Consider the following 24307-nt stretch of genomic DNA (forward strand, 5'->3'; position numbering starts at 1 on the left):
TGGGATTCCTGGCATGTCTGAAGGGTGCCAGGCAAAAATGTCCCAATTTTCCCGAAGGAATTCTCGTAGTGCGGCTTCGACATCAGGACTTAATTGTGCCCCAATGGAGGCCGTCTTTGTGGGGTCCGTTGGATGGACCTGAAATTTGACTATTTCGTCTGCTGGTTTAAAAGAGGTGGACTTGGACCTCTTATCGAGTATCACATCGTCCCTATCCACCGTGGAGCACAGCGCAGTTAGTTCCTCTGCCGCTAGGGCTTCGGACAATGCCTCTAGGGCCAGTGCGGCTGTCTTATTTTCAGCGCGGAGTGCTGTATCTGGATCACTGGCGAGAGTGATTATTCCATTGGGTCCGGGCATTTTGAGCTTCATGTACCCGTAATGGGGTATAGCTTGGAAGATTGTGAATGCCTCTCGCCCTAACAAAGCGTGATATCCGCTGCCGAATGGGGCCACTTGGAACGTGACCTCTTCGGACCTGTAATTGTCCGGTGAGCCGAACACTACATCTAGTGTGATTTTTCCTATGCAACGTACTTCTCGACTAGGGATTATCCCTCTGAATGTTGTGCTGCTTCGCTCAATGCAGCCCCAGTCAATTTCCATTTTTTCGAAGGGTTTCCTCATAGATGAGGTTTAATCCGCTGCCGCCATCCATGAGTACCTTAGTAAGACGGAAACCGTCCACTATCGGACTGAGGACCAATGCGGCTGGTGCTCTAGCTGTTCGGAATTTAGGTTCGTCGCTGGCATTGAAGGTGATAGCCGTGTCGCTCCATGGATTTGTTGTTGCTACTTGGTAGACTTCGGCGAGGCTGCGGATTGTTCGTTTCCGCATGTTATTTGATGCGAAAGTCTCGAAGACTGTTAATACCGTACTGGTACTGCTGGGTTGGTTGCCCGGGGCTAAAAAGCCCACGCCACTTTTGGCCACCTGCCGTAGTATCCAACATGCTCGAAGGCTATGTGTTGGAGTGGCGCCCTCCGTACTGTGGATTTTGCAGGGTCCGTTGAGCCATCCCTCCAGTACGGTTCCGTACCCTTTAGGGGGTTTTTGCTTTTTGGTTTTTAACCCAGGTGCTTGAGTATGACGCACCCTTTTATTTCGGACTGGGGTTTTATTCAGGGCCGGATTGTCCCAAAACATGGTTTCGGTTTTCCAGGCACTCTCCATCGCGCAGTATTTTTGTACAATGGTCGCTAGGTCGGCGAAGTGTGAAACTTCGCGATGACTGATGGCGTTTATGATTCCCTTTTCCGTGCAATTGTTGCAGAAGATTGAAATCGCGCTTTCTTCACGGCAGTCCTTTATCCTGTTCATAACCAGGAGGAATCTGGCCCAGGAATGATGTACTGTTTCAGCAGGCTCTTGCCGTATTTGAGATAGATCGCTTATGTTTGGGTGGGCGGGTGGAATTAAGTTCGGAACCCCGCCCGATCTGAGGCTCAAAGGCCAAGAAGCTTCCGGATTCGGAAGCTTGGTTTGCTGAGCGCTTTTCAACAGATCTGGTCCGATGCCTGACTTTAGGTTCAGTATTTGATTAGCGTCCGTCCTTCCACGGGAATCCGACATGGAGGGATCCGGAATCCGGACATAGTTGGATTTTAACATAGAAGAAGAGTTGCCGCATTGTTCCTCTACCACGACAACATGGTGGGTAACCTGGGGAGAGTTAATTTCTCTCAGATCGGTTTTAAGCCCAATCTGATCATAGTCGGTAGCAACTCCCAGGGCGGCGATGCGATCCAAGAGCTCGTTTACAGAGGAGAGCTCAATCGGATCTAGCTGCTCGGCGAATTCTGAGCTGACGTGAGGATCGCTTTTAATGACTTGAGAGGTCATTGTCGGGGCGGTGCCGAACAGGCGGTCATGAGAAAACTGCCTAGCCGAATAGTCTGGCCGGCAGCCAAAGCTCCCTTGACGACGGTGCCGTCTTTAAAGATGGGAAAAGGCATCCTTCCTGATGGTGACGGCACAGAGGAACTCTCAATGAAAGCACCAATGTCGGTGTCAAAACCGGCGGATCTCGGGTAGGGGGTCCCGAACTGTGCGTCTAGGCGGATGGTAACAGGAGACGAGGGACACGATGTTTTACCCAGGTTCGGGCCCTCTTGATGGAGGTAAAACCCTACGTCCTGCTTGATTAATATTGATGATGTGTGTTACAAGAGTGGATCTACCACGAGATCAAGGAGGCTAAACCCTAGAAGCTAGCCTATGGTATGATTGTTGTTCGTCCTATGGACTACAGCCATCCGGTTTATATAGACACCGAAGAGGGCTAGGGTTACACAAAGTCGGTTACAAAGGTAGGAGTTCTACATATCCGTATCGCCAAGCTTGCCTTCCACGCCAAGGAAAGTCCCATCCGGACACGGGACGAAGTCTTCAATCTTGTATCTTCATAGTCTTGGAGTCCGGCCGATGATGATAGTTCGGCTATCCGGACACCCCCTAGTCCGGGACTCCCTCAGTCACGACGATGATGCTGGAAGTTGCATGGCAATATATCTCGGAATGGCTATGGAAATGCCATAATAGGTAGGTATGGTGGCTGTTTTGAGGAAGATATAATGAGGTTTATGTGTGATAGAGCGTATCGTATCACGGGGTTTGGATGCACAGGCAAAGTTTGCACCAACTCTCAAGGTGAGAAAGGACAATGCACGGTACCGAAGAGGCTAGCAAAGGCAGAAAGGTGAAAGTGCGTATAATCCATGGACTTAACATTAGTCAAAAGAACTCATATACTTATTGCAAAAATTTAGAAGCCATAAAAAATCAAGTACTACACGCATGCTCCTAGGGGGATAGATTGGTAGGAAAAGACCATCGCTCGTCCCCGACCGCCACTCATAAGGATGCACAATCCAGGTACACTTCATGTTTCAAATTTGTTACACAACTTTAACCATACGTGCATGCTACGGGACTTACAAACTTCAACACAAGCATTTCTAAAATTCACAATCACCCAACTAGCATGATTTTGATATTATCACCTCCATATCTCAAAACAATTATCAAGCATCAAACTTATCTTAGTATTCAATTTACTCAAAAGAAAGTTTCACATATCTTGAACACTAAGTATATTAACATTAAGCAAACTACCATGCTATTAACGACTCTCAAAATAATCTAAGTGAAGCATGAGAGATCAATAGTTTCTTTAAAACAAAACCACCATTGTGCTCTAAAAGATATAAGTGAAGTGCTAGAGCAAACGACAAACTACTCCGAAAGATATAAGTGAAGCACTAGAGCAAAACTATCAAGCTCAAAAGATATAAGTGAAGCACATAGAGTATTCTAGCAAATTCCAATTTGTGTATGGCTCTCTCTCATTAAAGAATTTCAGATCTTGATACTTTATTCAAACATCAAGCAAAGCTAAAGAAAACTACATTGCAAGGATAGCACAACTCATGTGAAGAAGCAAAAACTTAGGCTCAACCGATACTAACCGATAGTTGTTGAAGAAGAAAGGTGGGATGCCTACCGGGGCATCCCCAAGCTTAGATGCTTGAGACTTCTTGAAATATTATGTTGGGGTGCCTTGGGCATCCCCAAGCTTGAACTTTTGTGTCTCCTTAATTCCTCTCATATCATGGTTTCTCTCTTTATCAAAAGCTTCATTCACAACAAACTCAACAAGAACTCGTGAGATAGGTTAGTATAAACCAATGCAAAACCTTATCATATTCTACTGTAACAAATCACTTAAATTATTATTCCACATTGAATACTAAATGCCTATGTATATTTAATACTCCTATCATCAAATAGAATCATTAAACAAGCAAACATATGCAAACAATGCAACCATAACAGCAATCTGCCAAAACAGTACAGTCTGTAAAGAATGCACGAGTATCAATACTTCCATGACTCCAAAAATTATGAACTAAAATTCCCACTGTAATAAATTTATCAGAGATTAATATGCAAAAAGATTCAACGTTAGACCATGCTCTGAAGTTTCTAGGGATTTTTTGCAACAGCGGTAAACTTTCTGTTTTCAAACAGCAACATGTATACTTGCAAAACAAGCATGGGAAAGGCTATCCTTGACTTTTTTATTGAAACTAAAGATGAAAAACACTATTCTAACTAACAGAAAGCAAAGAATAACAATAGAAAATGACTCTCCAAGCAAAACACATATCATGTGGTGAATAAAAATATAGCTCCAAGTAAAGTTACCGATGAACGAAGACGAAAGAGGGGATGCCTTCCGGGGCATCCCTAAGCTTAGTTGCTTGGTTGTACTTGAATATTACCTTGGGGTGCCTTGGGCATCCCCAATCTTAGGATCTTTCTACTCCTTATTCCATAGTCCATCGAATCTTTACCCAAAACTTGAAAACTTCAACCACACAAAACTCAAAACAAAACTCATAAGCTCCGTTAGTATAAAAAAATAAACCACCACTTAGGTACTGTAATGAACTCATTATAAATTCATATTGGTGTTATATCTACTGTATTCTAACATCTCTATGGTTCATACCACTTAATACTAGCCATAGATTCATCAAAATAAGCAAACAACACATAGAAAACAGAATCTGTCAAAAACAGAACAGTCTGTAGTAATATGTATCAAACGTATACTTATGGAACCCCACAAATTATGAAATAAATTGCTGCACCTTAGAAATTTGTCTATTAATCATATGCAAAAAGAATAAACCTAAAATCACTCTTCAGTAAAAAATGGAAGCTATTATCGTGAGCGCTAAAGTTTCTGTTTTTCACAGCAAGATCACATAAACTTCACCCAAGTCTTCCCAAAGGTTCTACTTGGCACTTTATTGAAACAAAAGCTATAAAACATGATTACTACAGTAGCATAATCATGTGGACACACAAAATTAGTAAGGATAAATATTGGGTTGTCTCCCAACAAGCGCTTTTCTTTAATGCCTTTTTAGCTAGGCATGATGATGACAATGATGCTCACATAAAAGATAAGAATTGAAACATAATGGGAGCATCATGAAGCATATGACTAGCACATTTAAGTCTAACCCACTTCCTATGCATAGGGATTTTGTGATCAAACAACTTATGGGAACAATAATCAACTAGCATAGGAAGGTAACGCAAGCATAGCTTCAAGAATTTAAGCACATAGAGAGGAAACTTGATATTATTGCAATTCCTACAAGCATATGTTCCTCTCTCATAATAATTTTCAGTAGCATCATGAATGAATTCAACAATATAACCAGCACCTAAAGCATTCTTTTCATGATCTACAAGCATAGAAAATTTTCTACTCTCAACATAAGCAAATTTCTTCTCATTCGGAATAGTAGGAGTATCATAAGAGACTTGAACACTAAAAATTGTTTCCACATTAAAAGAGTAATGTTCAGAAAAAGGGTAATCATAATCATGACAAGATTTGTAAATATAATCCTCACTACTTTTTATAGCATAAGTTTCATCACAATAATCATCATAAGTAGCAACTTCGTTCTCATCATAATCGATTGAAACCTCTCCCAAGATAGTCGAATCACTAAATAAAGTTGACACTCTTCCAAATCCACTTTCATCAATATAATCATCATAGGTACGAGGCATGCTATCATCATAACAACTATGCATATCGAAACTTGGGATGCTAAAAATATAATCCTCATCAAACATAGCTTCCCAAGCTCGGGCCCTTTCATATCATAAGCATAATCACTCTCATCATTAAAAATATTGATAGCACCAATAGTATAGCAATTATCATCATCACAATGAGTAGTAGGAGCAACATCATTTGGGAGGCATACCTTTCTACCTTTGTTGCTCCTTCTTTTCTTTTTCTTCTTCACATTATGTGTGGGTTCAACCTTCATCTTTGAGCTCCTTATTGATGAGATTGGTTGAATAGAAAGCTCCCCCTCGTTACCTGATTCCTCATAAAAAATAATAGGAGGATATTGGGAAGTCTCTTCCCTTTCATTAGTATTGTCATCATCTTCTATTTGCTTTCTTTTCTTTAGGTAATTGGCAATATAAGGATTTTCAATGCAATTCTCCGCACAATACATATAAATCTTCTCTAGATCAAAATGAAGAATTCTATCAAGGGAAAATTCTGGAATACCCTCAGTTATACGTTTCATTTCTTCATACCCCAAAAGAAGGCTAAGCTCTTTATAATGCTCAAGGGTAATCAAATTATCACAATATTTAGACACGACTTGATCATGAAACAAATAGCATTGGAGCTTTAAATGACCATGTTCATTGCAAAGTTCACAAGGGGCATGAAAGATATTGAATCTTTCAGCACATTCATCTAGCTCTTCTTGCAACAATTTGGTTTCTAAGTGCTTATGCCTCTTGCAATATCTATCTTCCCTATTTGATGTGTACTTACAAACCCAATGCACTCCACAAAAATTGACATGTTTATAGGAGACATTTTCATCATAACTAGTGCAATCATCATTAGTATCATGGATATTCAAAGAATTCGTACTAACAAGGACTCTGATTTTCTGAAATCAGCTCCGACAGCAAAGGACGTAGACCATTGACCGGGCACTTGGACACAATTTTATAAATAACATTACACAAACTGATCGGCCTAAAGTCTTTCAACTCTCTTGGATGTGGAATTTTTGGAATAAGAACAATAGTGTCATTCACTCCTTCTGGCATTAACCCAGAAATGAAAAACTCCACGACCGCTGCAATAATCTCAGCCTTTAGTGTAGACCAATTACGTTGGTAAAACCTGGCTGGGAAGCCATCCGTGCCCGGAGCTTTCAACGGCCCAATCTGAAAAAGTGCATTCGAAACTTCTTCTTCCGAGAAAGGCGCACATAGCATATCATTCATATGTTCAGTTACCTTTGGCAAGATGCCATCCAGCACAACCTCCGGTGATAAGGTTGGATCCTTCGTAAAAACTTCCTTAAAGTAGGAAGTAGCCATACGCTCCATGTCAGACGGTACCGAGCACCAAGTCCCATCAGACCGACAGAGCCGCTGAATATAGTTCCTGCGTGCACGCCATACAGCTCGTCGGTGCAGGCAGGAAGTGTTACATTCTCCCTCCTTTAGCCACTCGATCCGTGACCTTTGAAGCCTGATGTCTACTACACAACCTTCTTCTTGTAGACGTTGTTGGGCCTGCAAGTGCACATGTTTGTAGGACAGTAGCAAATTTCCCTCAAGTGGATGACCTAAGGCTTATCAATCCATAGGAGGCGTAGGATGAAGATGGACTCTCCCAAACAACCCTGCAACAAAATAACAAAGAGTCTCTTGTGTCCCCAACACACCCAATACAATGGTAAATTGTATAGGTGCACTAGTTCGGCAAAGAGATGAAGATATAAGTGCAAAATAGATAGTAGATATAGGTTTTTGTAATCTGAAATTATAAAAACAGCAAGGTAACAAGTGGTAAAAGTGAGCGTAAACGGTATTGCAATGGTAGGAAACAAGGCCTAGGGTTCATACTTTCACTAGTGCAAGTTCTCTCAACAATAATAACATAGATAGAACATATGACAAGCCCTCAACATGCAACAAAGAGTCACTCCAAAGCCACTAATAGCGGAGAACAAACATAGAGATTATGGTAGGGGTATGAGACCACCTCAAAGTTATTCATTCGGATCGATCTATAAAAGAGTTCGTACTAGAATAACACCTTAAGACACAAATCAACCAAAACCCTAATGTCACCTAGATACTCCATTGTCACCTCAAGTATCCGTGGGCATGATTATACGATATGCATCACACAATCTCAGATTCATCCAACCAACATAAAAGTACTTCAAAGAGTGCCCCAAAGCTACTACCGGAGAGTCAAGAACGTGTGCCAACCCCTATGCATAGGTTCATGGGTTGAACCCGCAAGTTGGTCACCAAAACATACATCAAGTGGCACATGATATCCCATTGTCACCACTGATAATCACGGCAAGACATACATCAAGTGTTCTCATAAAGACTCAATCCGATAAGATAACTTCAAAGGGGAAACTCAATTCATCACAAGAGAGTAGAGGGGGAGAAACATCATAAGATCCAACTACAATAGCAAAGCTCGGGATACATCAAGATCGTGCCATAGAGGGAACACGAGAGAGAGAGATCAAACACATAGCTACTGGTACATACCCTCAGCCCCGAGGGTGAACTACTCCCTCCTCGTCATGGATAGTGCCAGGATGATGAAGATGGCCTCCGGTGATGGGATCCCCCTCCGGCAGGGTGCCGGAACAGGGTCCCGATTGGTTTTTGGTGGCTACAGAGGCTTGCGGCGGCGGAACTCCCGATCTATCTTCTGTTCTGGAAGTTTTAGGGTACGTAGGTATATATGGGTGCAGGGGGTACATCGATGGACCTACGGGGTGCTCACGAGGTAGGGGGGCGCCCCCACCCTCGTGGGTAGCCCGTATCTCCCCTGACGTGCACTCCAAGTTCCCTGGGTTTCTTTCCTTCCAAAAATAACTTCTCTAGTTGATTTCGTTCCGTTTTGACTCCGTCTGATATTCCTTTTCCTCGAAACACTGAAATAGGCATAAAACAACAAATCTGGGCTGGGCCTCCGGTTAATAGGTTAGTCCCAAAAATAATATAAAAGTGGATAATAAAGCCCAATATTGCCTAAAATAGTAGATAAAGTAGCATGGAGCAATCAAAAATTATAGATACGTTGGAGACGTATCAAAGCCACACCATCTCCTCGCGATAGAGTAGTTCATCCAGCTGGTGCATTTTTTGCCTTATTAACAACCTGTCAACATCGTGTAGCTATAAGTCAGCTAGTTCAACCCGCAGCTTCTCCAGCTCGGTCGTGACATGGCCAAAATTTGCTTTGCTCCAGGTTCGCAAGCTGGCCATCATATCTTTTAATGCAGTACTAACAACAGCCAGATTTTTGGCCAGTTTACTCTTGCTCTAGTTCCTTGTCACCACTTCCGACAGTGCCGGATGTTGTTCCCACATAATTTCATACCTAGGCGAGGCCCTTGCCTACTTTGGTTCCACCACAGAGAGTCGAATCAAAACAGGACTGTGATCCGAGCATGATGAAGCTAAATGAGATATTTGTGTGAAGGGGAAGAGCTCTCTCCATGCCTCGTCTGCAATAGCTCTGTCAAGCCGAACCCTGACATTCCTCTCCCCCTGTTGGCCGTTGTCATACGTGAACGGGATTCCAGAAAAACCCAGGTCCATTAGTTCACAAGCCAATAAACAATCTCAAAACATGAGCATCTGACTTTCAGACCTTTGAGAGTGGGAAAAATGCTCATGCTGCCACATAGCCTCATTAAAGTCTCCGCATACTAGCTCTTAGCTGAGATAGAGAGGTCTACATGCGATGACGATTTTCAACACGTGGTTCGCCATACACAAATGTTGTTCTCCATGATTTGTCTGTTGCATTATCCACAATTCACACGTCAATATACTGTGCACAAGAATCCAAGACCGTAACTTGTAACTTTTCATCCCAGTACAGGGCAAGCCCTCCACTGAGCCCCTCACATGACACACCCGTGAAACCTTTCAACTGCAGTCTCCATTTGAGTTTCTCCATCTGACTTGAGGCTTGCCGTGTCTCCGATAGGAACACGAGCCCGTGGGAATTGGCTTTAGAGAGTGCCAAAACCTCACGAACTGTCCGGTGGTCCCCCCGGTAGTTCCAAGCTAATATATTAATTGTGTCCGGTGGTCCTCCTCTAGGGAGGCCGCCGATCTATCACCTGAGATACCATCCGAGTCAATGCGAGCTCTCTTGCTGTTGGTGCTGCTAGAAGGCGAGGCGTCCTCACCATACTCCCCGTTGCCTTGGGTGAGGGCCAGCAACACTCCCCTCTTAGCTGTGTTCTCCACTGATCCCGTGGCCTGGACCTGTCCCTCCATGTTCAGCCTTTTCCTAGCTGTTGGATCCACATGCATATGTTGCCGACCAGTTTTTGGTGGGCTCGAGGCTGTATCCAATACCTCCGGGTCGACCACATCCTTCCTTGGAGATCTCTTCTGTTGAGGCTGAGATGTAGGATTCCTGAGGCCCCCATCCCGTCCACCAGCATCATTGTACTGAGACTTATTCAGACCATCTGCATACAGCCAGGCCCCAAACTTCTTGTCCTTCTCCTCATGTACTCCAGAACCACATTCTTTGCAGTCATGGCCAATAAGACCACAAACACTACAGAAATGTGCCAATTTCTCATATCTCACCAAGAAAACCTGGCATTCCTTACCTCTCACAATGCTTACAAACTTAGTTAGTGGTAGCCGGATATCATGGCGAACCCTAATTCTGATATAGTCACCACGGGTGTTCCCGTTCAGCCTCATCTCCAAAATATCACCTGAGTTTCTTAGCAGATGCTCAACAATGTTCTTCTTGCAAAAGCCATCCGGTATCTTATGGATTTGGAGCCAGATCGGCATGAACACCATGGGCACCTCTTCAGCTTTGGTGAATCCATCGTATGGGCATAATAACACCAGCATGTTTCTGAAAAGCCAAGGACCCTGCTCCAGCATCCGTTCCCAGTCTCCTAAGCACGCCGCCTGCACCACAAACAGCTTCGGGCCGACCGGCCGAAACCTAACTGGTTGCGCCGGATTCCACGCCGCCCGCATGTCCTTGTAGAAGGCAGTATGGTTGAACGGTTTCTCCATGTGCACCCTTGCAAGGGCCAACCATCTCACACTCTCATTGATCACATGATCATCCTCATCAATCACAAGATCATCGAAAACTTCATCTTCTAGGTTGAGTTGCTCAAGAAAATCCCCCAGATCAGGAACCCTAGCGGTGCCACCACACCCGCTGGTTCCCGACTGGGCATCCGGTGTCGGATGATCCATCGCCACCATAGCTGGGTGGCATGAAGCAGCGCGATCGGCGATCTCACGCGGTGGGAGGGAGGACCGATCAGATCGAGGACTCGCTGGCGGTGTGGTCGCCATAGAGGACAGAAACCCTAGCCGCAGGGGTAGGGGAAAAAGATAATGGATGATTCATTCTCCTTGCATTCTGACGGCGACATTATAAACCAACGGACTTTTACGGGCGTATCACGCTGGGTGTGGGCCCCTAATCATGATTTCTTCCAATCAAATGGTCCTAGCTAAGCCTTTCAGTAAACTAGATGACCCGTTGCGCAGATAGCGCAAAGGGCGAGATCGAACCATGCAAGCAAAAATACTTAGAGACCGGCATCAATGTTGTGATCTTCCAGAGAAAACCGATATCTTTTCTCCCTATTTTCACAGCTAATTCTAAGAACTAAATGCAGCCACTTAGGGCCATATTCTTAATAACATAGAAAGGGAAGCATTAAAAATCCAAAAATAAGTGCATATTTATTTGTAGTGAAAAGAGATGCGTGATAGTTATCTCTAATCTCATAATAACTCTAAGGATGCATTCAAGCTTTTTAACATTGTTGCACCGCTAGATAATAGTCATAACACTGGCGAACATAAAAAATAACTACGATCACACACATAAAAATTCACCTAAAGGCACACACATAGATTAAACTGTGTAAAACACCTGATCTTCACTGTTTAATTTTTGGAATTCAGCTTCCTTTTCAAGTAGATTACTAACTCACGGTGTTGTCAAGGTTTTCAAAGTGATTATGCAAAATATAAAAACATAGCCATCTTGAGATCCTTTTCAATGCATCAACGAGTTTTTCAAACTGCCACAACTTTGGCAACGAATACTTTTTGATCATCCTAGGTAGTCATCTTGAGAAAGACCATGAATAACAACTATGCATTATACAAATACTCCATGCTATCCTTAGAGTTATTATGCACTTTGGATCTAACAAAGATTCAAATGCCAACCCTAATAATGAATAACAAACGACCACATTCTAAGATTTACTAAACATGGATATGCTCTTTGTTAATTCATTTTATAAGACGTTATAAGCATTATAATTTCTTTCATTTATCTGATTTAGCTGCCCCAGTACATATTTAAACCGTGTTGTGGGCTTACAAAAAGATAAATGATAAATTATACTGGGCCAGCCCGAGTTACTTGACCAGACGATGGTGATCCACTTAATCATGGCTGGCCAGCCCGACGTCGACAACCTCCTCGATGACATGGCTGGCAAGGACACCGACCCCAAGACCAGTGCTTCTGTTGCTGTTGCTGCCCCGTACGTGTTCTTCCTTTTTCTGTTAGAAGTCCTGCCACAGTTCCTTGTTCTAGCATCTACTCTAGATATGTTTGGTTATAGTTCATATTTGCAGATGCTATTTACCTTCTCTGTGTCAGATTGCATGACTTGCTTTATCTCTGCTATATTAGTCATGCTTTATTTAGTATTTCTGCTAATAAAATTATTCAGTAAATTTCTCATTTTTCCAACAGTAGCAATCATGGAAGACTATATGATGATTGAATATGTGGAGCTCTTACTTAGACCATATTGAATAAGTTGAATTGCAATTGTTTGGTGACTAAGAATATAGGTTGTTGAGTTTCAAGAGAATTCATTGTTTGAACTTTAACATGTGAATTGGTTGCTACTTTAACATGAGAGGTTTTATGAGAAAGAATTGATGTTATGATGCTAGGAAAAGTGATTGAAATTATCATCGATCAAACTTGTGCACTTTGCTAGCATTCACACTTCATAAATTATTTCTTTTACCATTTACCTACTCCAGGACGAGTAGGAAATAACCTTGGGGATGTTGATACGTCTCCACTATATCTATAATTTATGAAGTATTCATGTTGTTATATTATCATTCTTGGATGTTTTACATTCATTTAATAGCAACTTTATATCATTTTTGGGACTAACCTATTGACGTAGTGCCCACAGTTGTTGTTTTGCTTGTTTTTTACATTGCAGAAAATCAATACCAAACGGAGTCCAAACACATCGAATTTTTTTGGAGATTTTTCATGAATCAGAAGACACAACCTAGGCCAAAGAAGTACTAGAGGGGTGCCCCGAGGGGGTCACAACCAACCTAGGCACGCCTGGGGGCCTAGGCGCGCCCTGGTGGGTTGTGCCCACCTCGGTGGCCTCCCGCACCACCTCTTCGCCCTATAAATTGCCAAGTATTCCAAAACCCCTGAAGATAACCCTATATCAAAAGTTTCGCGGCTGCAAGCCTTTGTATCCATGAAAACCAATCTGGACCTTGTTCCGGCACCCTGTCGGAGGGGGAGATCATCACCGGAGGCCATCTTCATAATCCCTATGGTCTCCATGACGAGGAGGTAGTAGTCCACCCTCGGGGCTGAGGGTTTGTACCGATAGCTATGTGTTTAATCTCTCTCTCTCTCTCTCTCTCGTGTTCTTGAGATGGCACGATCTTGATGTATCGTGGGCTTTGTTAATATAGTTGGATCATATGGTGTTTTCCCCCTCTCTATCTTGTTGTGATGAATAGAGTTTTGCCTTTGAAATTTCGTTTTATCGGATTGAATACTTTTATGGATTTGAGATCACTTGATATATGTCTTGCATATGAATACCCATGGTGACAATGGTATTATATTGATTCACTTGATATATGTTTTGGCACTCAACTCACATATTCCCGAGGTGACATTGGGTTAATCTATGCAGGGGGGTTCACTACTAGGGAAAACCCTAGTAGTAGCGCGGGTTTAAAGCCCACTAGTAGCGCGTGCTGCCGCGCTACTAATAAGGCGCTACAGCTATTACTTAGCAGTAGCGCGTGTCATAGAGCTATTACTTAGCAGTAGCGCGTGTGACACGCGCTACTGCTAAGACACATAGTGGCAGCGCTTCTTCTCACCCGCGCTGCTGCTAATCTAGCTAGTTGCAGCGTGTTTACTATCCATCGCTACTAGTATTCTTTTTTAGTGTATTTATCTCCCGTTATACAAATTTTGGTACAATACCAATTATGAGGTTTATATCATTGTGTGCATAACAGTGTGTCAAATGAAGGTGTATTAGGTTCAAGTGGAGGCAATATGTGGTGCATGTCAAAAGTATACTACTAATCCAAACTTGATCTAGTTTGGACTAGTAGTACTTTCGATGTGCACCACATGTTGCCTCCACTTGAATCTAATCCGCCAGCACAAGCTATTTAATCATCATCATAGTCATTACCACCAACAGTATTTATTTAATCACCACTAACACTAGCTAATAATAATCATCATAGTCATTACCACCAACACTAGCTATTTAATCATCATAGTCATAGCGTAGCACATCATCATCTTCAAACTCATTTCTAGCTAGCTAATCACTCTTGCTGCTCTCTCTCAGGTAAAATAACATAAAACATGTGTAGCTCTCCTCCTTCATCAAGTTGGAGCATGCAGATGAACCTGTCTCCTAATCGTGGGCTGCGCTTCTGATTGCTGCCCCCTAGTACTTCTCTGCACTCCTCCATCACAAATTTGGTCCAGTCTTTCACTATTAAGAATTCGTCACTAATCCTGAATGCACTATAGTGATTTGTAGGATATCTTGGCCGTAAGCTAACAATACTCATGGTACCTTTAGTCTTGGTCCCATGAGGCACAACATTCATCGGGAGTCCCTGTTGAAGAATACCGTATGGTAACATACTTAGCAATGAAGTTTAGCTTAAAAAATAATGTATGGAAAAGATGCACTGAGGACAAATACTAAAAATCTTACCATCTTTCCTAAATAGATGTGACCGTAGTTCATTACGAACACTATTGGTCGCACGTTTTCAGTACTAACATTTCTAAATGCAGGAAGAAAATTTGTCTTGATAGTATCAAGATCCGCAAGCCATGAAACATAATGACTTAGCTCCTCGCAGTTTAGTTCAGCCCCGGTACAGTAGTAGGTCATGTATACCAAGTGCTGGACATGTTTGCTTGAACGGAAATAAGCTGACAATAGAAATTAGTTGTCAACTATTTTTGAATAAACAATATCAAAGACATAAATATGGTTGAGAAACTCACATAATGGTATAACTGGAGGCGTCTGCACATCGACCCAGATGTCGGTATTACCTTCAATATCATATTCCGGATGAATATCAAAGGTGATAACCATATCAGGCTCAAATGCATAAGTCTTTCATAGTGCTCGCCATGTTTTGCATCCAAAATAGGTGTAGTTGTCTGAATTGTATAATTTTGCATCGAAAATATAACCATGCCCGGTATTCAAGTAAACTTTCTTTACCTCCATAGTACGACTGAAACCTATCTTATCCAATACAAAAACTCTTACATGGCAAGGGACACGCTAGTAGAATAGTAAAAAACATTATAAGTTGAAGCAAATGAAGCAGATGTCATGCTTAATTACGAAAAAAGACTTGTCGTTGTGACTTACTGTATCCACTTCGAAGTTCTCGTCCAGCTTGATGCTGAAGCGCCTATCATCATCTAGGAAGATTCCGTCGCACAGGCCACACTCGTCTTTGCAGTATTTTCAAATACCGAAAGGGCAGCACTGGGCGCCGGTGCGCCGGCCGAAAGTTTCGGCCGGTCTGCCCCTAGCCGCCCGATGTAACTGCACCAGACCATCAGATTGCCTCCCCTATTTTATTTTTTCCTTACCTTATCCTCGTCTCTAGCACACAGAGAGAGGAGCGAGCCAGTCAAGGCTGCCATGGATGCGTGCTCACGAAGCCCGCGCTTGCCGCCTTGGCACCGCAAGGCACCGCCCGTGCTTGTCGCCCTGGCCGCCTGTGGCGCTTGTCGCCTCGGCCATGGCGCCTCCGGCGCTCGTCGCAGGTCCCCATCCTCGTCGCCGGTCCCCACTCGCACCACCTGCGTTCGTCCTCGGCCTTGTGCTCGCTGGCAACCCGTGCTCGCCGCCGTATCCTCGGCCGCCCGCGCTTATCAGCCATGGCAACTCCGGCGCCGGTCGTAGTAAAAACGAACAAATGGTTGCAGCAATTCTTCGCCGTCGCCACCGTCGCTGCTCGCGTCTCCGCCATGGATGGGTGTAGCAAAATCCCACACCGGTAGTAGCAAAATCCGAGGACGGTTGCAACAAAAAAATCCACCATCATAGTACGTCGCAGCTCCGCCGTGATAAATGTAGCAAATTCCGTCGCTGGTAGTAGCAAAATTTGGCGACGGTTGTAGCAAAAACCTCGGCCGTTTCCAGCAAAGTTCTTGTCGTCGGTTGCCTCATTAATTTGCTTCCCATCGCCACCATTGACTTGGGGGTTGCAACTTTTCTGCACAACGGTTCGAGGCCCTTCAACTGGGGGTTGCAGCTTTTCTGCGGGGTCGAAGCTTTCAGCCGGTTGAAGCTGTCTATAGAAGCAGGTTGAAGCTTTTTTGCATCTGCCATCGCCGGCCACAAGTTCGCCGTCGTTGGTTGCAGCATGTTACTCTGACAGTAGTAGCTGTTTTTGTTGCCGGTTGTAGCTTTTCACAGCATGGGTTGCAACTTTCCCCATCTCCCAATTGCAGATGTTTGTTGTCATGGGCCACAAAACTACACGCCGAAGATTGTAGCAAATAGCGCCACCGGTTGTAGCAAAAAAATTAGCTAGTTGTAGCAAAAAATCAGTTGTGTTTCCAACTCGCTTGTTGGTTGCAGCAAAAAATAATAGTGGTTCCAGCTTTGGATTTGGCCTGTTGAAGCAAAACAAAATGCTAGTTCCAGCATCGTTATCCGCTCGCTGGCATCGCAACCTTCACTGTGGTCATCCATGGAGACTCGTCGGCACGGCTTGGCACGACGCCCTTGGCTATTCGTCTCCGGCACCAGTGGATACCAGATGCAGCACCCCCTGACCCCGTGCATGTCATCTCCAGCGCCACAAGTCCCCGGCCGTGGGGTGGACGACGACCTCGCTGGCGAGATTGGGCTGCGGTGGGGTAGGGGTCGATGCAGGGGTAGACAGGGTGGACGGCAGCCTCGCCGGCGTGCTGGGGATTGCAGCGGCAGGAACGAGGAAGACGCATGTGTCGCTGGCAAAAAGTAAGTGGACAGGGAGAAGGATAAGTTGGGCTGGCTCAACTCTTGTGGGACCCCGTGAAGCGTGAGTGCGTGTGAGCGGGTGACCGACCGAAGCTTCGGCCGGCGCGCCGTCTCCAAACGTTTCCCATACCGAAATCCTTTTCGTCGTTAGACATTTCCTATGTTCATAGTTGAAACATTAATTGAAAATCGATCGAAGACAACTACCAGGATACTCAACACACAAATCCGGGGCACTCGATATTTCCTACATATTCTGGCACAAGTCATGCCAAAATTCACGGAAAAATCCGGCATGACCTTTGCTAAAATAGGACATATCGAGCGCTTGAAATTTGCCAGAACGGAAATGAATCAACACTCCGGCAAAACATAGGCCACTCGGAGGTGTAACGTGCAAACATGACCGACCACTTGGGCAAGCACATATCCTATTTGAGCAACACAAGATATACATTTCAAAATATCTTATAGGACTCAAATTCGCATGCATTCAATAAGCAAAAGTAAATCATCTCATGCGTCCATACATCGTCGAATATTATCACTAATACATCCAAAATAGTATCATACATATAACATCACTAATACAACTAAAACCCTAGCGCACAACGGGTATCGGCGCGGGCGGTGGACACCCACAGAGAAGGAACCATCACAGGATCATAGCTCCAGTGAGATCCCCGGAGAACCTGCCAGGTATTGGAGAACCTGTGCTCCAACGCAAACAAGTAGCGATGCACATGCGCGTCCTTGACGTACCACCTCCGCGGGGTCCTCGAGCCTCTAGACCGTCACTGGCCCATGCGACCGCCACCAAAGAAGGTTCGGGTCAACGACAGGCTGGCTCCTCACCAACCTGCGCCCCCGGTAGGTAGCGCCTCCCAGTACCACCCCGCAGAGCCCAGTCCCAGACATGGCCCATCTGGTGACGCAGGTGTCCTCCGCCGAATCGACGACGAGGATGCGGGATAGGCATCGTCCACGTCGATGCGGGAAAAATTGCTTTAACTAAAAAAATAACAACAAGTTCTTACTAACTAGTTCTATTAATTCAACTAGTTCTTACTAAAAATAAACTTACTATAAATAAAAAAAACTAGTACCTAATTAGTACCTAGTTCTTACTAACTAATTAGTACCTAGGAACTATAAATAATTTTTTTACTCGTTTTATGATTCATCTTAGAAATTTGATTCGTTTCCACCCTTACATGAACCCTAACTAATTTGAGCCGCATCCACATCCGATTCGTTTCCACCCTTACATGAACCCTAACTAATTTGATGCAACTAAAATATGAAGAATCCCTAGGCAGAGGTAGGGGAGAGGGAGGAGCAGGCGTGGTCACCTCGGGTGCCTGCGACAAAGGAGGGGCAGGCGGCGTCGAGGTCGGGGTCGGGGCTCAGGCGCGCGGCGGAGGGTGGCGTCGAGGTTGGGGGCGGGGGCGGCGTTGAGGTCGGGGGTGGGGGCGGCATTGAATCCGAGATCAGGAGTGGCGTAGAGGGTGTGGGAGAGCGCGCAGCGGCCGACGGGCGACGGCGGCGGCGAGAGCGGAGGAGTTGGATTTGGGGGAAGTGGCCATGGGGAAGGACGAACCCCGTGGTTAAGTCAGAAGTAGCAGTAGCGCGTTCCAGAAAGCGCTCTACTGCTATGTTAGCTACAACGCGTTCTGGGATACACGCTATTGCTACTCCTTTCTCTTTTTTCCCTTTTTCATTTATTTTTCTTCACATTTTATTTTTCTCCTTTCACCTTATTCTATTTCTTTCATTTTCAATTACCTTTCTATTTGCTTTCCATTTAATTTTATATCCTTTAGCAGTAGCGAGTCTAGAAGAAAACGCGCTGCTACAAAGAAAGTAGCGGTAGCGCTATTCGATATAGATCGCTACTACTTTGTGTAGCCTGTAGGCTAAGCCGTGGGAATTTTAGTAGTAACGTGTTTAGAACAAGGCGCGCTACTGCTAGAACTTTATCTGTAGCGCGGTTTGCGCATGCGCGCTATTGCTACTTAGCACCAGTGTGCTTTTTTGACCCACACTACTGCTAAAGTTCTGTGTATAAGGTTTTCCCTAGTAGTGGTTGATGCATGTTTTCGTCCTTGTTTCTCCGGTAGAAATATTGGGGCACTCTTTGAGGTTTTTTGTGTTGGATCGAGTATTATGAATCTGAAATTGTTTGATGCGTATCATGCAATTAACTCATGGATACTTGTGGTGACATTGGAGTATGTAGGTGACATTAGAGTTGGTTGGTGTGTATCATATGGTGTTATTTTAGTACGAACTCTTGGATAGATCGAACAGAAAGAATAATTTTGTGTTATTTTAGTACGAACTCTTGAATAGATCAAAAGGAAAGAATAACTTTAAGGTGGTTTCGTACCCTACAAACAATTTCTTCTTATATTCTCTGCTAGATAAGAACTTTGGAGTGATTCTTCATCGCACGTTGAGGGATGGTTATATGATCCAACTAGATTAACATTGTTGAGAAATTGCGCTAGTGAAAGTATGGACCCTAGGCCTTGTTTTCAAGCATTCCAATACCGTTTGTGCTCACTTTTATTGATTGCTACCTTGCTGTTTTTATTTATTCAGATTATAAAAATATATTTCTATCATCCATATTACACTTGTATCACCATCTCTTCGCCGAACTAGTGCACCTATACAATTTGCCATTGTATTGGGTGTGTTGGGGACACAAGAGATTTCTTGTATTTGGTTGCAGGGTTGTTTGAGAGAGACCATCTTCATCCTACGCATCCCATGGATTGATAAACCTTAGGACATCCACTTGAGGGAAAATTGCTACTGTCCTACAAAACTCTGCGCTTGGAGGCCCAACACGAGTCTACAAGAATAAAGTCGCGTAGTAGACATCACAGTGCCACAAGTATGTTGCACTATCATTATCAACTTTGCATATTTTGGCATGAATATTATGGATATGTGTATCACTATGATCGAGGTTCAACAAGAACAGACCTTTCATCAAAGGTGCATGACCATAAAAGATATTATTCATATAAATAGAACAACCATTATTCTTGGATTTAAATGAATAACCGTCTTGCAATAAACAAGATCTAGATATAATGTCCATGCTCAACGTTGGCACCAAATAATAATTATTAAGGTCTACTAATCCCGAAGGTAGATGTACAGGTAGCGTGCCGATGGTGATCACATCGACCTTGGAAACATTCCCGGCGCGCATCGTCACCTCGTCCTTAGCCAATTTTCGTTTATTCTGCATCTCCTGTTTCAAGTTACAAATATGAGCAACCGAACTAGTATGAAATACCCAGGCGCTACTACGAGCATTAGTAAGGAACACATCAATAACATGTATATCAAATATTCCTTTGTTCACTTTGCTGTCCTTCTTATCCGCCAAATATTTGCGGCAGATCCGCTTCCAGTGACCATTTCCTTTGCAGCAGAAGCACTCAGTTTCAGGCTTAGGTCCAGTTTTAGGCTTCTTCACAGGAGCGACAGCCTGCTTGCCGTTCTTTTTGAAGTTCCCTTTCTTTCCTTTGCCCTTTTTCTTGAAACTGGTGGTCTTGTTAACCATCAACACTTGATGTTCCTTCTTGATTTCTACCTTCGTGGCCTTAAGCATTGTGAAGAGCTCAGGAATTGTTTTCTCCATCCCTTGCATATTAAGCATTTATAACTTGGTGGCAGAGACTGGAGAACTCTGTCAATAACACTCTCAATTGGAAGATCAATTCCTAGTTGTGTCAAGTGGTTATGATACCCAAACATTTTGAGTATGTGTTCACTGACAGAACTGTTGTCCTCCATCTTGCAGCTATAGAACTTGTTGGAGACTTAGCTTGAAATAACATTAAAGACATATACGAACTGTTATATGCTACCTCTTGAGCTTGCGTTGGTTTTCCCTTGAAGAGGAAAGGGTGATGCATCAAAGTAGCGTAAGTATTTCTCTCAGTTTTGAGAACCAGGGTATCAATCCGGTAGGAGACGACGCACAAGTCACCGAAAACCTGCACAAACAATCAAGAACTTGCAACCAACGCGATAAAGGGGTTGCCAATCCCTTCACGGTCACTCGCAAAAGTGAAGTCTAATAGAGATAGTAAAGTAAATATTTTTGGTATTTTTGTTGTATAGATTGGAAAGTAAAGATTGCAAAATAGTAAACGAGATTCAATAATATGGAAAAGAGATGCAATATAATGGAAAATAGATCCAGGGCCATAGATTTCACTAGTGGCTTCTCTCGAGATAGCATGTATTACGGTGGGTGAACAAATTACTGTCGAGCAATTGATAGAAAAGTGCATAATTATGATGACATCTAAGGCAATGATCATGAACATAGGCATCACGTCCGTGTCAAGTAGACCGAAATGATTCTACATCTAATACTATTACTCCACACATCGACCGCTATCCAACATGCATCTAGAGCATTAAGTTCATAAGAATAGAGTAACGATGTAGAGGGATAAACTCAAGCAATATGATATAAACCTCATCTTTTTATCCTTGATGGCAACAATACAATACGTGCCTTGCCGCCCCTACGATCACTATGAAAGGACACCGCAAGATTGAACCCAAAGCTAAGCACTTCTCCCATGGCAAGAAAGATCAATCTAGTAGGCCAAACTAAACCGATAATTCGAAGAGACTTGCAAAGATATCAAATCATGCATATAAGAATTCAGAGAAGAACCAAATAATATTCATAGATAATCTTGTTCATAAATCCACAATTCACCGGATCTTGGCAAACACACCGCAAAAGAATATTACATCGAATAGATATCCAAGAACATCGAGGAGAACTTTGTATTGAGAATCAAAGAGAGAGAAGAAGCCATCTAGCTAATAACTATGGACCCGAAGGTATGTGGCAAACTACTCACGCTTCATCGGAGAGGTAATGGTGTTGATGTAGAAGCCCTCCATGATCGATTCCCCCTCCGGCAGATCACCGAAAAAGGTCCCAAGATGGGATCTCATAGGTACAGAAGGTTGCGGTAGCCGAAAAGTGCTTTCGTGGCTTCCCCTGATGTTTTTAGGGTATAAGAGTATATATAGACGAAAGAACTAGGTCGGTGGATCTACGAGGGGCCCACGAGGGTGGGGCGTGCCTACCCCCTGGGTGCGCCCTCCTGCCTCGTGGACGTCGTTTTTGCCTCTCTGACTTAAATTCCAAGTCTTCTAGTTTGTTTTCGGTCCAAGAAAGATCATCACGAAGGTTTCATTCCGTTTGGAGTCAGTTTGGTATTCCTTTTCTGTAAAACTCTAAAATAGGCAAAAAAGAAAAGAAACTGACACTGGGCCCTCGGTTAATAGGTTAGTCCCAAATATAATATAAAAGATCATATTAAAGCCCATTAAACATCCAAAACAGATAATATAATAGCATGGAACAATCAAAAATTATATATACGTTGGAGACGTATCAAGCATCCCCAAGCTTAATTCCTGCTCGTCCTCGAGTAGGTAAATGATAAAATAGAATTTTTGATGTGGAATGCTACCTAACATATTTATCAATGTAATTTTATTTATTGTGGCATGAATGTTCAGATCCAAAATATTCAAGACAAAAGTTTAATATTGAAGTAAAAATAATAATACTTCAAGCATACTAACAAAGCAATCATGTCTTCTCAAAATAACATGGCCAAAGAAATCTATCCCTACAAAATCATATAATTTGGCTATGATGTATCTTCATCACACAAAATATTTAAATCATGCACAACCCCGGTTTCAGCCAAGCAATTGTTTCATACTTTAGTATTTTCAAACTTTTTCAATCTTCACGCAATACATGAGCGTGAGACATGGATATAGCACAATAGTGTTGGGGAACGCAGTATTTCAAAAAAAAAATCCTACGATCACGCAAGATCTATCCAGGAGAAGCATAGCAACGAGTGGGGAGAGTGTGTCCATGTACCCTCGTTATGTAACGTGGTTGATGTAATCGAATGTCTTCGTGATCCAACCGATCAAGTACCGAACGCACGACACCTCCACGATCTGCACACATTAAGCACGGTGATGTCCCTCAAACTCTAGATCCAGCTGAGGCCGAGGGAGAGTTTCGTCAGCACGACGGCATGGTGACGGTGATGATGAAGTTACCGACGCAGGGCTTCACCTAAGCACTACGACGATATGACCGAGGTGGAAAACTGTGGAGGGGGGCACCGCACACGGCTAAAGATCAACTTGTGTGTCTATGGGGTGCCCCCCTCCCTCGTATATAAAGGAGGGGAGGAGGAGGCCGGCCGGCCACAAGGGGCGCGCCAAGGGGGAAGACGCCTACTCCCACTAGGAGTAGGTTTCCCCCCTTTCCTAGTCCAAGAAGGAGAAGAAGGGAAAGAGGAGAGAAGAGAAGGAAGCAAAGGGGGGCGCCCCCTTCCCTTGTCCAATTTGAACTGGGCAAGGGGGGGCGCTCCACCTCTGGCCGGCCCTCTCTCTTCTCCAGTAAGGCCCGTTAATCCCCCGGGGGTTCCAGTAACCATCCGGTACTCCAGTTTTATCCGAAACTTCTCCGGAACACTTCCGGTGTCTGAAAATAGCTGTCCAATATATCAATCTTTATGTCTCAACCATTTCGAGACTCCTCGTCATGTCCGTGATCACATCCAGGACTCCGAACAACCTTCAGTACATCAAATCACATAAACTCATAATACCAATCGTCATCGAACGTTAAGTGTGCGGACCCTATGGGTTCGAGAACTATGTAGACATGACTGAGACACGTCTCTGTTCAATAACCAATAGCCTAACCTGGATGCTCATATTGGTTCCTACATATTCTACGAAGATCTTTATCGGTCAAACCACATAACAACATACGTTGTTCCCTTCATCATCAGTATGTTACTTGCCCGAGATTCGATCGTCGGTATTATCATACCTAGTTCAATCTCGTTACCGGAAAGTATCTTTACTTGATCCATAATACTTCATCCCACAACTAACTCATTAGTTACAATACTTGCAAGGCTTATAGTGATGAGTATTACCATGAGGGACCAAAGATACCTCTCCGAAACACGGAGTGACAAATCCTAATCTCGATCTATGCCAACCCAACAAACACCTTCGGAGACACCTGTAGAGCACCTTTATAATGACCCTTTTACGTTGTGATGTTTGGTCCACCGGTATTCGGAAGTTGCATAATCTCATAGTCTGAGGAACTTGTATAAGTCATGAAGAAAGCAGTAGCAATGAAACTGTAACAATCATAATGCTAAGCTAACGAATGGGTCATGTCCATCACATCATTCTCCTAATGATGTGATCCCGTTTATCAAATGACAACACATGTCTATGGTTAGGAAAC

General features: G+C 43.5%; 1 protein-coding gene across 1 annotated transcript in view; it reads left to right on the forward strand.

The window, feature by feature from the left end:
* The first annotated feature begins 15721 nt into the window (after positions 1-15721).
* LOC123115173 (UDP-glycosyltransferase 91D2-like) overlaps positions 15722-24307 on the forward strand; it is a 93737-nt gene continuing 85151 nt past the window's right edge. Inside the window, exon 1 of the mRNA XM_044536412.1 lies at positions 15722-15901. Within this exon, the coding sequence (XP_044392347.1) occupies positions 15722-15901 (180 nt within the window). The remainder of the gene's footprint in view (positions 15902-24307) is intronic.

The sequence above is a fragment of the Triticum aestivum genome, chromosome 5B (genome assembly GCF_018294505.1).
Source record: "Triticum aestivum cultivar Chinese Spring chromosome 5B, IWGSC CS RefSeq v2.1, whole genome shotgun sequence".
NCBI lineage: Eukaryota > Viridiplantae > Streptophyta > Magnoliopsida > Poales > Poaceae > Triticum > Triticum aestivum.